General features: G+C 59.1%; 1 protein-coding gene across 3 annotated transcripts in view; it reads right to left on the reverse strand.

The window, feature by feature from the left end:
- The window catches only part of LETM1 (leucine zipper and EF-hand containing transmembrane protein 1), a 27058-nt gene continuing 14668 nt past the window's right edge, over nt 1–12390 (reverse strand). Inside the window, exons 7-14 of one of the 3 annotated variants that reach the window (XM_086404493.1) lie at nt 10509–10628; nt 9868–9999; nt 9455–9613; nt 8994–9125; nt 4507–4641; nt 3601–3791; nt 2621–2759; nt 1–2056 (exon numbers count right to left, since the gene is read on the reverse strand). In XM_086404493.1, the coding sequence (XP_086260619.1) occupies nt 1907–2056; nt 2621–2759; nt 3601–3791; nt 4507–4641; nt 8994–9125; nt 9455–9613; nt 9868–9999; nt 10509–10628 (1158 nt within the window). In that variant the 3' untranslated portion in view covers nt 1–1906. Of the gene's footprint in view, nt 2057–2620; nt 2760–3600; nt 3792–4506; nt 4642–8993; nt 9129–9454; nt 9614–9867; nt 10000–10508; nt 10629–12390 lie in introns of all 3 variants that reach the window. The other 2 variants (XM_086404492.1, XM_086404494.1) reach the window with 2 other exon arrangements.

The raw sequence follows: 12390 nt of genomic DNA on the forward strand, positions 1-12390 counted from the left end.
TTACCCGAACAAGAGTTTGATATTTTAATAAAAAACGCTATTTCTAAAAAGGTGCTGACACGCAGCCCAAGGAGGAGGCCCTCAGGTGAGCTGGTCCTGGCTACTGAGGGTCATGCCTGGAGGTGACGCTGCACAAGTTACATGGTGTCCTTCGCTTTGAAAATCCGGAATTGGATATTCCAAAGCGACTCTGGAAGCTCCGTCAGTCTCCTGAATCCTTAATAACGGGGGGTGTTCAGGTGGTGCAAAGCAGGGAGAACGCTGTCGTGCTTCCAGCGGGCACAGTGTCATGGCCCCGGGGACTTGAGCATGCTCCTGAGAAAGCTCAGGAAGGCGGGTGCAGGCCCCAGGCGCCCAGCCAACAGACAGCCACCCCGACGCCGCGTCACACCCCACGCTCACTCCTAGCACCGTTCACCCGTTACAGCTGCACCCGGACACTCAGCTCAGCTGCAATAAATAAAGTTCAGGATAGTAAAAACGAATGACTTGAAGGGGAAGCCTGCAGCAGGCAGGCCCAGGTACAGATGCTGGAGAAGGGTCCCGCCGTGCCGGGGTGGGGTGCTGCCGGGGGATCGGGGGCTTGAGAGCATGAGGGGGCTGCCCTGGGTGCCGGGCGAAGGCGGCAAGGTGAGGACAGGGCCGGGAAAGACTAGCCTCTCCTCAAGCATGCTGGCCACCACGAGGGTCACAGCAAGCACACTACTGCAGCGGAAAACCAGGCCACTAAACACGAGAGATAATTCACAAATACCAAGGAAGCGCCTAGAACACGCCCCCTTAAATAACTGAAATAAAACCCTTTAGCGCCCACTGCCCCTCATAAGGGTGTCCACTGGAGGACTCCGAGGTACTCCGCTCGTCCAAGGTCCGTCAGCGGCTGAGCACAAGGTTTCAAGTCATCTGGAAGCTGTCCCCTTCGCTCGTCCCGCCAGCCCCACCAGCCCCAGGTCTCCCAGGGCCCACGCTGGTTCACCACGGAGCGCTCAGGCCGGCCCTGCCCATGCCGCCAGAGGAAGAGCCAGACAGTGCTGGGCCACAGCACCCGGCTCCCAGACCTGCCACATGCCCGTGGCCAGGGGCCTCAGGCGGACACAGGCCCCTCAAGCGCCCCCACAGCCTCTGGGGTGAGACACGCGGTAAAATCCATCCAAACACCCGGGGCTGGGGGTGAGGCGATGACATCCCAGTCTAGAAGCACGACCGATTCCTGCACAGGGGAGGCTTCATCTCCAAGGGCTTCATCAGCACCTCTCCCGGCGTAACTGACGCTCACTTTGCTCAGCTGGGCAGACTGGCACGTGAGAAAGCGCCGCGCTAGCTAGTTGAAGGATTAGGTGAGAATCCAAGGTCACTCAGAAAAGGACGTGGATGCCCACACGAGAGCGTCAGACGAGGTTCCCAGGAGCCGTGGAGATGGCGGGCGTGGTCTGCTCACTGGTTCACACCGATGCTTAGGAGTCCAAGTCTGCGACACACGAAGCAGCTTCTCCAGGCCGAGAAGGCTGTGTCTGCCTGGGGCACCTCTGCGGCGGGTCCCCTCCTCCGCGGCAGACGTCACCGAGGGGCGAGCAGGGAGGCCCGAGCCGCCTCAGGAGCCGGGGGCTGTGCAGGGCCACAACCCCCACTGGCCGCCACCCTTGCCCACCACGGCCGGGACCCCACAGCGCTGGGCCCCCGCTGACCCAAAGAAGCCTCGCTGGATGGGCGCAGGGGCTCCGGGCTGACTCAATCTTCATGGAATGATGAATGTTAAAAATCACTTGATTGTGAAGTTTCTGATTTATTCCTGATAAAATATTAGTTCCGTCACTAAGGATCACTTCAAAACAATCAGCATAATGTTGGGACCACTGCGGTGGGAGGGGGCGCGTGGAGGCCCGTGTGCCGGGGGGCTGGGCCGGCCCTAGTTCTGCACCTCGGCCGCCTCCTTCTCCGCCTTCTCCTTGGCCTTCTCCTTCTCCTCCACCTTCTCCTCCTTCTCCAGCGTGGCCACGATCTCGGCCACCTGGCTGGTGGAGATGTGGACGTCTTCTTTGTCCACCAGCTCGATGACCTGTGCACACGGGAGGGGGCACAGGGCTCAGGTTGCTCTGCCCCTCACGGCAGAGGCTCCCTCAGAGCACAGCCAGCGAGACGTGGCGACTGGCCAGGCAGGCCCTCGGCACCGTCCCCCTGGGGGCTGGGGTCCTCCACCCACCCTGGCCTTCTGAGGACCAGACCCCCCCACCCCAAGGAGCCAAAAGACTCCAGAGCCCAGGCCACACACAGCTGGGAGAGGGGCTCGGGGGGCAGGAGGCCTGAGGTCACAGGCCTGGGCAGGACATCAGCTGGGCCTCCCGGGACCCAGGGCCGCAGGCAGGTGGGCTGCACAGCCCAGAGGCTGCAGGCCAGGCCCCGAGGGGCAGAGTGCCAGGAACACCCAGGAGGGCTGCGGGCAGGTCCTGCACCACCAGGATGAGGATGCTAGGCCACGGCAGCTGGTGTTCTGGGTGAGTGTCCCCGCTGGTCTGGAGACACAGGAGCCACAGAGACGCCAGAGCCCACAGGCTCTTGACCAAGGTGGAGCTCCAGCACTGGAGGCCGGGTGCCTCTCAGGCCTCAGGGGTCCGCGACCCACCTTGACGAGATCATCGATGTCGACCTTCCCATCCTTGTTGTCGTCCAGGGCTGAGGCCAGGCTCAGCAGCTTGCTCTCGGGAATGTGCTTGATCTGCTTCATGGCGTTGATGAGCTCAGAGACGCTGATCACCGTCTCCCTGGGGACACAGCCTGCACATGGCACCTCACCCCCATGGGCCAGCAGCCCAGACCTGACCCGGCAGCCCTCCACCCAGGGCCCCCTGCCCCGTCACCTGGGGACCCCTGGCCAGCGCAGAAAAAGGGGCAGAGGCCACCACTCCAGCACGGACACGGGCAGAAGCCACCACTCTGGGTGGTCGCCGGTTGCGCACAGCCGCCTGGCACGCCGAGCCTCTCCAGGGCGATGAGGACAGGGGGCTCCTCAGGCCTGTCTGTGCCCAGGGCAGGGTGGGAGGGGCCAGAGGAGCCACATTGCCCTCTGACACATGAAGGCAGGTGAGCCCACAGGGCTCAGCAGTTTAACCTGAGGGGACGCTGACCCCTGCACGGGGGTCACGACTGCAGTGGCTCAGGAAGAGGGAAGAGGCAGGAGACAATGCGACGGTCTGAGGACACGTGCCGAGCGGGGCTGAGGCGGGGGGCACTGTGACCCACAGAGGCTCTGGAAAGACCAGTGACGGCCTGAGAGAGGGGCGGATGCAGAGAGACCAGGCAAGCTGCCAGAGGCCTTGCCCACGCGCCAACAGCACCACACTGCGCATGTGCACTGTGTCTGCGCGTGTGCACATCTGCGTGTTGCACGTGTCTGCATGTGCATGGGTCTGCGTGTGTACACTGTGTCTGCACGTGTGCACGCACGCAGTGTGCTAGGAAGACCTGACTCAGAGCCGCTTCAGTGATAGCATCGTGGAGAAGCTGCAGCTGCTAGATCAGAGGGAAGGGGTGGCTGGTGGGTACCCAGGTTGAGAACGGCGCCGAGTCAGAGGCCATGGGCCAGAGTCCAGGGCGCTCACTCACCCTGCAGGCGCAGCCTCGGCGGCGGGGCCACGCCTGCCCGCCTTCTGGTCGGCCTCCAGCTGCGCCAGCAGGCTGTCCATCTGCCCGATCATTTGCTGCACACGCTTGGTCAGCCTCTTGCTGGCTTTAGACTCTTCCACATACATTTCTTCGCCAGTCTTTGAAAGTTCCTTCTTGATCTCCTGTAAATCCTAATAAAATTATTTAGTTGTAAATAGACCATCTTAAGGCAAAACCTTAACTTTACTTTCTTAAAGTAAGCGGGTCAGTCCAGACTACATCATGGAAGTGGAGAGGTCTGGGCTGTGGGGGAGCAGGCCCGCCAACTCCAGCCACACAGCTGCTCACTGACGCCTGTCCACCATGCAGGTCTGTTCTCATCTTTGAAAACTCAAACACAGTTTTCTTATCAAAGGAAATTCGGACTCTTTTCTGAACCCTGACTGTTTTCCTAACGGATAAAAGAATCAAGGAATGGGAATGTCTGCTTTCCCTACAAGCGTTACCGGGAACAATGGGAGGTGCCATGGGGATTAGAGGACCCGCACAATGAGAGGGCTGCCACAAGGAGGAGGAGAAAATGGCAAATTATTTTTACCAATCTCAAAAAGAAAAAAAGAACTAGGATGTAAGAAAGTCCCTTCTGGGAACTCAGGAACAAACATAAGGTTTCACATACCAAGCAACCAGGCTGTTCACCTGATGCCTTCGCATGTTTAGAAACTGAAAAGATGCCTGCTCACCGCCTACAAGGGCGAGTGGCCAGCATTCCCGGGGACGTGGCCCACGGGAATGCTGGAGGAGCTGCTGAGTAGGATTTCCTGAAACTCAGTTTTCCCTCCGAAGACCTGCGGGCCAGCGGGCCGAGCCTGCTGGAGGCGTGGCCGGGTGCTGAGCGCGCCCTACCTGGCTGTAGTCCTGGACGTCCCCCTTTAGCAGCTCCAGCTCCTCCTTCTCCTTCGTCAGGGATTTCTTCTGCTCCTTCAGTTTTGAGCAGGCATTGCTGAGTACGTCAATTTCCTCTTGAGTTATTTCCTCTTCCTGGAAACAAAACAAACCAGCAAACCAAAAAAACCTATGTGAAAGGGAGTAACTGGCTTCCCTGGAAGGGCTGGCCACCTTTCTCTCCGAGCCATGTGTCCACGCAGGCGGTGCCCCCTACGTCTGAGGGAGCCTGTGCAGGCGTGTCTGGCAGACACCCACAGAGCCACCACCACCCGACCAAGAAGCAGCATCACCCCAAAGGTTTCCTCATGTCAGGAACCCCCCCACCCTGGGACTTCTGTCACGACAGACTCATTGCTGGGATTCTGACAAACGGCGTCACACGGCTCGAGCTCTGTCACTCTGAGATTCACTGTGACGGCGTGTTCCTTTAACCGCCATGTACAATTCCATCCGCCAGCACAAGGAGCCTGCTCGCCCACCACCACGGCTCTTCTCTGTTGTTGCTCAGTTGCTCGGTCGTGTCCGACTTTCTGCGACCCCATGGACTGCAGCACCCCAGGCCTCCCTGTCCATCATCAACTCTCGGAGTTCACTCAAACTCACGTCCATTGAGTCAGTGATGCCATCCAACCATCTCATCCTTTGGTCCCTTTAATTTCCACATACGTTAGGATAAGCTTGTCAATGTCAACAACAAAGGATGCTGGGATTGTGGTGGTCTTGAATCCACAGATCAGTTCAGTTCAGTTGCTTAGTCGTGTCCGACTCTTTGCGACCCCATGAATTGCAGCACACCAGGCCTCCCTGTCCATCACCAACTCCCAGAGTTCACTCAAACTAACATCCATCGAGTTGGTGATGCCATCCAGCCATCTCATCCTCTGTCGTCCCCTTCTCCTCCTGCCCCCAATCCCTCCCAGCATCAGAATCTTTTCCAATGAGTCAGCTCTTTGCATGAGGTGGCCAAAGTACTGGAGTTTCAGCTTCAGCATCAGTCCTTCCAAAGAACACCCAGGACCAATCTCCTTTAGAATAGACTGGTTGGATCTCCTTGCAGTCCAAGGGACTCTCAAGAGTCTTCTCCAACACCACAGTTCAAAAGCATCAATTCTTCAGTGCTCAGCTTTCTTCACAGTCCAACTCTCACATCCATACGTGACCACTGGAAAAACCATAGCCTTGACTAGACGGACCTTTGTTGGCAAAGTAACGTCTCTGCTTTTCAATATGCTACCTAGGTTGGCCATAACTTTCCAGGATTAAGCGTCTTTTAATTTCATGGCTGCAATCACCATCTGCAGGGATTTTGGAGCCCCCCCAAATAAAGTCTGACACTGTTTCCACTGTTTCCACATGTATTTCCCATGAAGTGATGGGACCAGATGCCATGATCTTAGTTTTCTGAATGTTGAGCTTTAAGCCAACTTTTTCACTCTCCTCTTTCACCTTCATCAAGAGGCTTTTTAGTTCCTCTTCACTTTCTGCCATAAGGGTGGTGTCATCTGCATATCTGAGGTTATTGATATTTCTCCCAGCAATCTTGATTCCAGCTTGCGCTTCTTCCAGCCCAGCACTTCTCATGATGTACTCTGCATGTAAGTTAAATAAGCAGGGTGACAAGATACAGCCTTGACGTACTCCTTTTCCTATTTGGAACCAGTCTGTTGTTCCATGTCCAGTTCTAACTGTTGCTTCCTGACCCGCATACAGGTTTCTCAAGAGGCAGGTCAGGTGGTCTGGTATTCCCATCTCTTTCAGAATTTTCCACAGTTTATTGTGATCCACACAGTCAAAGGCTTTGGCATAGTCAATAAAGCAGAAATAGATATTTTTCTGGAATTCTCTTGCTTTTTTGATGATCCAGCGGATGTTGGCAATTTGATCTCTGGTTCCTCTGCCTTTTCTAAAACCAGCTTGAACATCTGGAAGTTCACGGTTCAAGTATTGCTGAAGCCTGGCTTGGAGAATTTTGAGCATTAGCTGGGGAGAATTACGTCTTACCAACATCGAGTCTTCATGTCCAAGAGTGCAGTGAAGCTCACTACTTACTGATTTACCTCAACAACAGTTTATAGCATCCTGTACAGGTCTTCATGCCTATTTCCAAATTTATCCCAAGTAGTTCACTTTTGGGGTATGATCTACCTGTGATATGTTTCTGAAAATTTCAACCTGGTTGTTCATCTCTAGCACTAAGTACTATGCACTCTCAGGTGGCCATGTCATCTGTGAACAGTCCACCTCCACATGACTTCATCTTTTCCTCGTCTAACCATCCTGGCCAGACCCTGTGGCCGATGCGGAGCAGGTGGGGCGCAGACACCCCCAGCTGTTGGGGTCCTCTGATAAGGGGCGCCCCTCGTGGCCCTGCGGTCAGAAGGCTCACCCCCATGTCAGCTGAGGACAGGGGTGAGATCAGCCCAGTGCTTTCCGCAAGTCTGCTGAGATGACCGCTCACAGTCTCGCTCTTGAGTCTGTTAATGTGCTCGTGACACTAATATTTCTGTATTCCGTAGACAAACCCCCCCCGGGTCACGATGCGTTTTCTAACTTAACTATTTGGTCATGTTGATCCTTATTCATGAACACCTGTTAATCATTCTGATTGCACTGGGTTTTCGCTGCCGCGTGCGGGCCTTCTCTACTTGCGCTGGCTTCTCTTGGCGCAGAGCACAGGCCCCAGAGCATGTGGGCTTTAGCAGCAGCAGTTCGCGGGCTAAGCATGTGGGACCCTCCTGGATCAGGGATGGAACCGTGCCCCCTGCACAGGCAGGCGGACTCTTGACCACTGACCGCCAGGGCAGCTGGTCGTGACGCACTGTCCTTCTTACAGAGCAGGCGCACCTCACGTCCTGGAGTTTGCGGAGAACCGCACTCTGCTCAGGACAGACCCCTTCTGCAGCGCCTTTGACAGCCCTGGCGTGGCCTCGGGAGGCGCTCATCTCAGGGTCCTCCTTCTCTTCAGCTTCGTGCCGAGAGTGTGTGCAGCGCAGGAAGGGCTTCTGCCCTCCACGCGCACACCAGCACCGCTGCCCCGAAGCCTCTCCCTGTGGTGAGGTTTTCAGCGACAGTTTCCTGGAGCTCCTCAGGTTCTCTTTCCCTGCAGACGGCCGACACCCCAAGACCCCTGCACTGCAGACAGGAAAACAGCGCTGCCCTGTTCTCTGAGGCATCTTTCTCACGAACTGAGGTTCTTTGTTTGAAGTTTTGTGTGCTTCCTGCTAAGTCATCCTTGGCAACCCTTCGTTCACAAGCTCTCCTGAGAGCTGAATCATCCTTCTCTGTCTCAGTCCTTAATCCAGTGGCAACGGGATGCCTCTCTCTCCACAAAAACAGCCAACCATCTTGGCCCAAGTGCGGACTGATGAGCCCTTCCTCCAGGCTGCGTGCGCTCTGTGGCCCCAACCAGACCCCGCCTCTGTTCCGCTTCCCGCCTCAGCCCCAAACTGCCTTCACAATGACCCTGGCTCCTCGGTCCTGACCCTTCCCAGGTCTCCTTTTGAGCCGAGGTCGGCCCAGGCTCCCAGGAGCCTCTTTCCTTGAGCCTCACATCAGTGACGTGGAGTGCTGGTCTTCACCTGTCTTCCAGGCCATCACCAGGTGAAGCAGAGCCCACTGGGCATATGCCAGGCTACGCCAGCCCCCATGCACCACTGCCCCCACAAAGCTGCTCCTGCAGACACAGCTCACTTCAGCAGGACGCTCCAAACTGATGCTTCATGCTTTCTCTTGTCACATAAACAGCTTTTCTCCACCCCGTGCCCCATCACGGGCCCTTCCTACCCACCGGCCTGGAGGGCTCACGTCCCCAGCTCCTCCGAGGCCCTGTAGTGGGCTTTCCCCTCCACCTCCGATGACCCCATGCTGCCCCTCAGGGCTCCATCCTCAGACTGTACCCCCGGGCCCTCGGCACACCTCACGAAGCCCAGCCCCACCCAGGTGTTGACAGGCGCGACCTCACAGGGCCCCCCACCCCAACCCCCAAACACAACCCGTGCCCTGCTTCCTCTCTCCTACCCCAGCTACCGATGGCGCTGCACCTGCCTGTGAGCACGCCCCCACCCAGCGCCTTCAGAAGCTGCTCCGCCTGCCATGCCCCTGCACCGAGGCCCACCCGGCAGCGGGGGCGTCCCTGAGTGTGGGTCATGGTAGGACGGCGAGGCTGCCAGAAGCGAGCACGCAGGCATGCAGCACGTCGGAAGGTGACAGCAAGGTGGGCCTCCGCAAGAACCACACCAGCGTCCCTGCTGGGCGTCCTGCCCGAGGAGCACGGTCTGAGCCAAGGCCGGGCCGCCTCCCCTCCGGGCTTGCTCTCCATGCCCCGCGACTGTCCACCATCACCCTCCGCAGCCAGGCTGCAGCCGTCCGGGCCCGCGTCCTTGGGAGCCCATGGAGCCACTGGTGTCTGGCGGCTGCACACCGCTCCCTCTGGTGAGCGCTGTTACCTTCAAGCCTTCCAGGACGGGTGCGCTGTCCTTCAGGACCTCGGAAGGGAGGGTCACAGCAGGCTCTTCTGGCTGCAGCTCAGCCACCGGCCTCCCCGGGGCACCTTCGGCCACCACCTCGGGCTCCACTTCCTTCTGAAACGCAAGGCCGCTGCCGGCTCAGCACCCCCTGCAGGACCGCAGCCTTCTGGGGCGTCCACACTGGCAGACACACCGCCGGCCAGAGGGCCGTCTCCGTGAGGAAGGAGGTCTGCAGAGCCTGGCCGGCTGGCAGCAAGCCCACCCCACGAGGCTCCCCCGAAGGACGCTCCAAGCCAGTGCCAAGCGGGGCGAGGCACACTCACGCCGCTCCTCCAGGCCCCAGCGTCCACAGGGCCTCGATCCTCAGCTTCAGGGCCTCAGGCCAGGCTGGCAGCGCCCGCTTTCCCCCCCCCCCGCCCACGCCCGCCCCGCCTGCTCACCGCTGCCTGGGCCACGGCCGCTTGGCTCTTCCGCTGCAGCTCCTTCTCGCGATGCTCCTGCTGGATGGCCGCCTCCTCCTGCAGCGTGGCCTCCAGCTTCGCCTTGTTGTCCACCTGCTCACCCTCCACCTCGGCCACCTTCACCTGGGCTTCCTTGGCCTTCAGGGAGGGGAGCCCGTGAGCGTGCCCTGATATGGGGCAGGTGTCCCCACCAGCGCAGCCCCGGGGCCCAGCCAGTGCCTCTGGGCATCGTCCCCTCCAGGCCTGCTTCCCAAGGAGGACCCCAAGGGCCACCTTCCTGTGTCCCGCAGGGCCCTCAGGGGGAGAAAGACAGACAAGACAGAGAGCTGGGGGTGTCTCCCGGAGCAGTGAGGGGCCTGACAGCAAGCAGCAGGGGGCCCGGCCACACGCACCACGATCTCTGGGAGGGTCTGCAGGGTAGACTTGAGCTGGTCGGCAGGCGACAGGGTCTCGGGAAGGTACATGGCCCGGGACAGGATGAGCAGCGACGTCGGGATCTCCTGGTGCAGGTGCAGCTCCAGCCACTGCGAGCGGGAGTGCGAGACCCAGGCTCACCTCCGGCCTGGGCACCCACAGGGCCTGGCCGAACCCTCCCCTGCTCTAATTTGCGTTGGGGAGGGGAGGGGGGTGCAGGCTGGCAGCAACGACCACAGCAGCCCGAGTGGACCCCGTCACCCGAGCGAGCTTTTCCAGAAACGCCTCTAGCCCTACAAGGGGTCAATCGGCCGCCACATTCACACCCGCTGTCCACCTCAGTCCCATGAGTGACAGACGCCCTGCGGCGAAGCCGCAGGAACTGGGAAACACTGAGCGGGACGAGACTCCAGGGGCTGCTGAGAGCAGGGCCTTCAGAGGTCGGGCTGGCCTGGGTTTCATTTGCCCACACCCCCAGCCTCAGCAGAGGGACACACGGGAATCTCACAGGAAGCTGGCCTGGCCCTCGGGCATCCTCATAAGACCAGGCGGAGCGGCAGGAAAGACTCCAGTGGCGACCCAGAGTCTGTGAGGGTGGCCCAGGGCCCTGCCCACGCACCTGCTTCAGCTGGCCCCGCAGGCGGTCTTCTGTGACGCCCAGGGCCCGCATGCCTCGCGCCCGACACGCCGCCTGCAGCTCCTTGACGTTCAGGCTGTCCACGCCCTCCTCAGCGATCAGCTGTCAAAGGAAGAAGCTGGTGACCTCTGGAGGGCTCACCCTGCTCAGGGAGGGTCTACGCTGTCTGCACGCACACACAAATCTAAGCGTGTGATTAGAACCTTCCTAACACACTCTGCCAAACACGAGACAAACACCACCCCCACCCACCCAAGGTGCTAGTTCTGAGTTTGCAGGGACCAGACAGTCTGACAGAGGGCGGGACCTAAAGGTCAAGGGCCAGGACCCACTGCGGGATGCAAAGATGCTCACCAGGCCCAGGCCCCACTCTGCCTGAACCCCACAGTCCTCCCGCCCCCCCACACAGCCAGCATCCTCTGTGTTCCTGGAATGGGAGAGGAAGGACTGGACTGAGGAACTGTGCTCAAGATGCCTCTTGACCCTCCCTGTGCAGCCTGAGGCTGCAGTGACCCGAGCAGGAAGCACACAGGAGTGCCCGAGGCAGACGGCATGGCACCGGGGTCTCGAGGAGCCTGTGCAGGGATGAGGAATGCGAGAGAAGAATGATGGGCAACAGTGCCCCCCCGTCAACCCGGGGACAGCCGTAGCACCACATGCAGCCGTGCGGGTCCCCATCACACCTGACGGGTGGTCTCAGGGCACAGGCAGGAGGCGATGCCAAGCCGCGCCCACGAGGACCTCACAAGGCCCCTTCAGACACAGCCGCCCCCAGGCACGAGTCTGCTCTGCCCTCTGTCGTCTGCACGTTGCGGAAGCTTCCGGGAGGCCCTGGAGACCCACGCAGCCCGTGTTGGTAAGCACGCTGCACCCACAATGGTCCTGCTCCCACCGCTCGCCCAGGGCGGGACGTCTGGCTCGTCTCCAGCACTGAGTGGTAACGAGACGCAGCGTGAGGACTCGCCCTGCCCGTCCTCCAGCAGTGCCCGTGGCCCCTCTGCGCTCACCCCCTGTGCACCACCGCGTCCTTTTCCAGGAGCTGCTCTGATGGCAGGATGCATCCAACTCGTCACGAGGTGACGCACAGGCACCTTACCCCACCCTCCCCCGCAGGCTGAGCTCGTCCCAACGCCACCCCGGACATGGAGTCTGTCTCTGCTTCCACCGTCTCGCCTCCTCTCAGGAGGACGGCTTGCCAGCAGGAGCGAAGCCCATTGCTTGTCACACACAGTCGCTTCCTGATGCTCCACCACAAGCTTGGTTTTCCTTCATCTGAGAACATCCTGACTTCCCCCTCATCCCAGTTTTTTCTCAATTTTTAATTTTTATTTTTGCTGAGTACAGGACTGAGTTGACAGTTCTTTTTTTTCAGCACACAAAGAAACTTTCCAGCTCCTCCCGCCCTCCAGGCTTCTGACGAGAAATGCACTCTCATTCAAACCGTCTGTCCTGCAATCTCTCTCGTCACTTTCAGATTGTCTTTAAAGTCTGTTCATCTGATTGTCTTCGTGTGGATTTCTGTGGGTACATCCTCTCTGGGATTCACCTGGTTTCTTAAGTCTGTAAATTCACGTCTTTTACTGTATCTGGGAAACGGCCAATGGTCAACATGCCCCATTGTATCTGTCCACTCGGTGCTGGTGCCCACCGACTGCTTTTTCTCACTGAGGTCCTTCCTCCTGGTTCTTAGCACGAGGAGTGATTTTCAAAGGAGGGTGGACACTCCGGGTTGGGGTCACAAGGTCCTGGCATCCTCGCCTTCCATCCTAGCGGGCTCCCTCCCACAGCACTCTGGCGGGGGTGTGCCATCGCACGTTCACAGGCGCAGAACGGACAGGCTGGCATCTACCAATCCACACTAACA

The sequence above is a fragment of the Bos grunniens genome, chromosome 6 (assembly GCF_055505025.1).
Source record: "Bos grunniens cultivar Pamir isolate PY7600 chromosome 6, Bosgru_T2T1.0, whole genome shotgun sequence".
Taxonomy (NCBI): domain Eukaryota; kingdom Metazoa; phylum Chordata; class Mammalia; order Artiodactyla; family Bovidae; genus Bos; species Bos grunniens.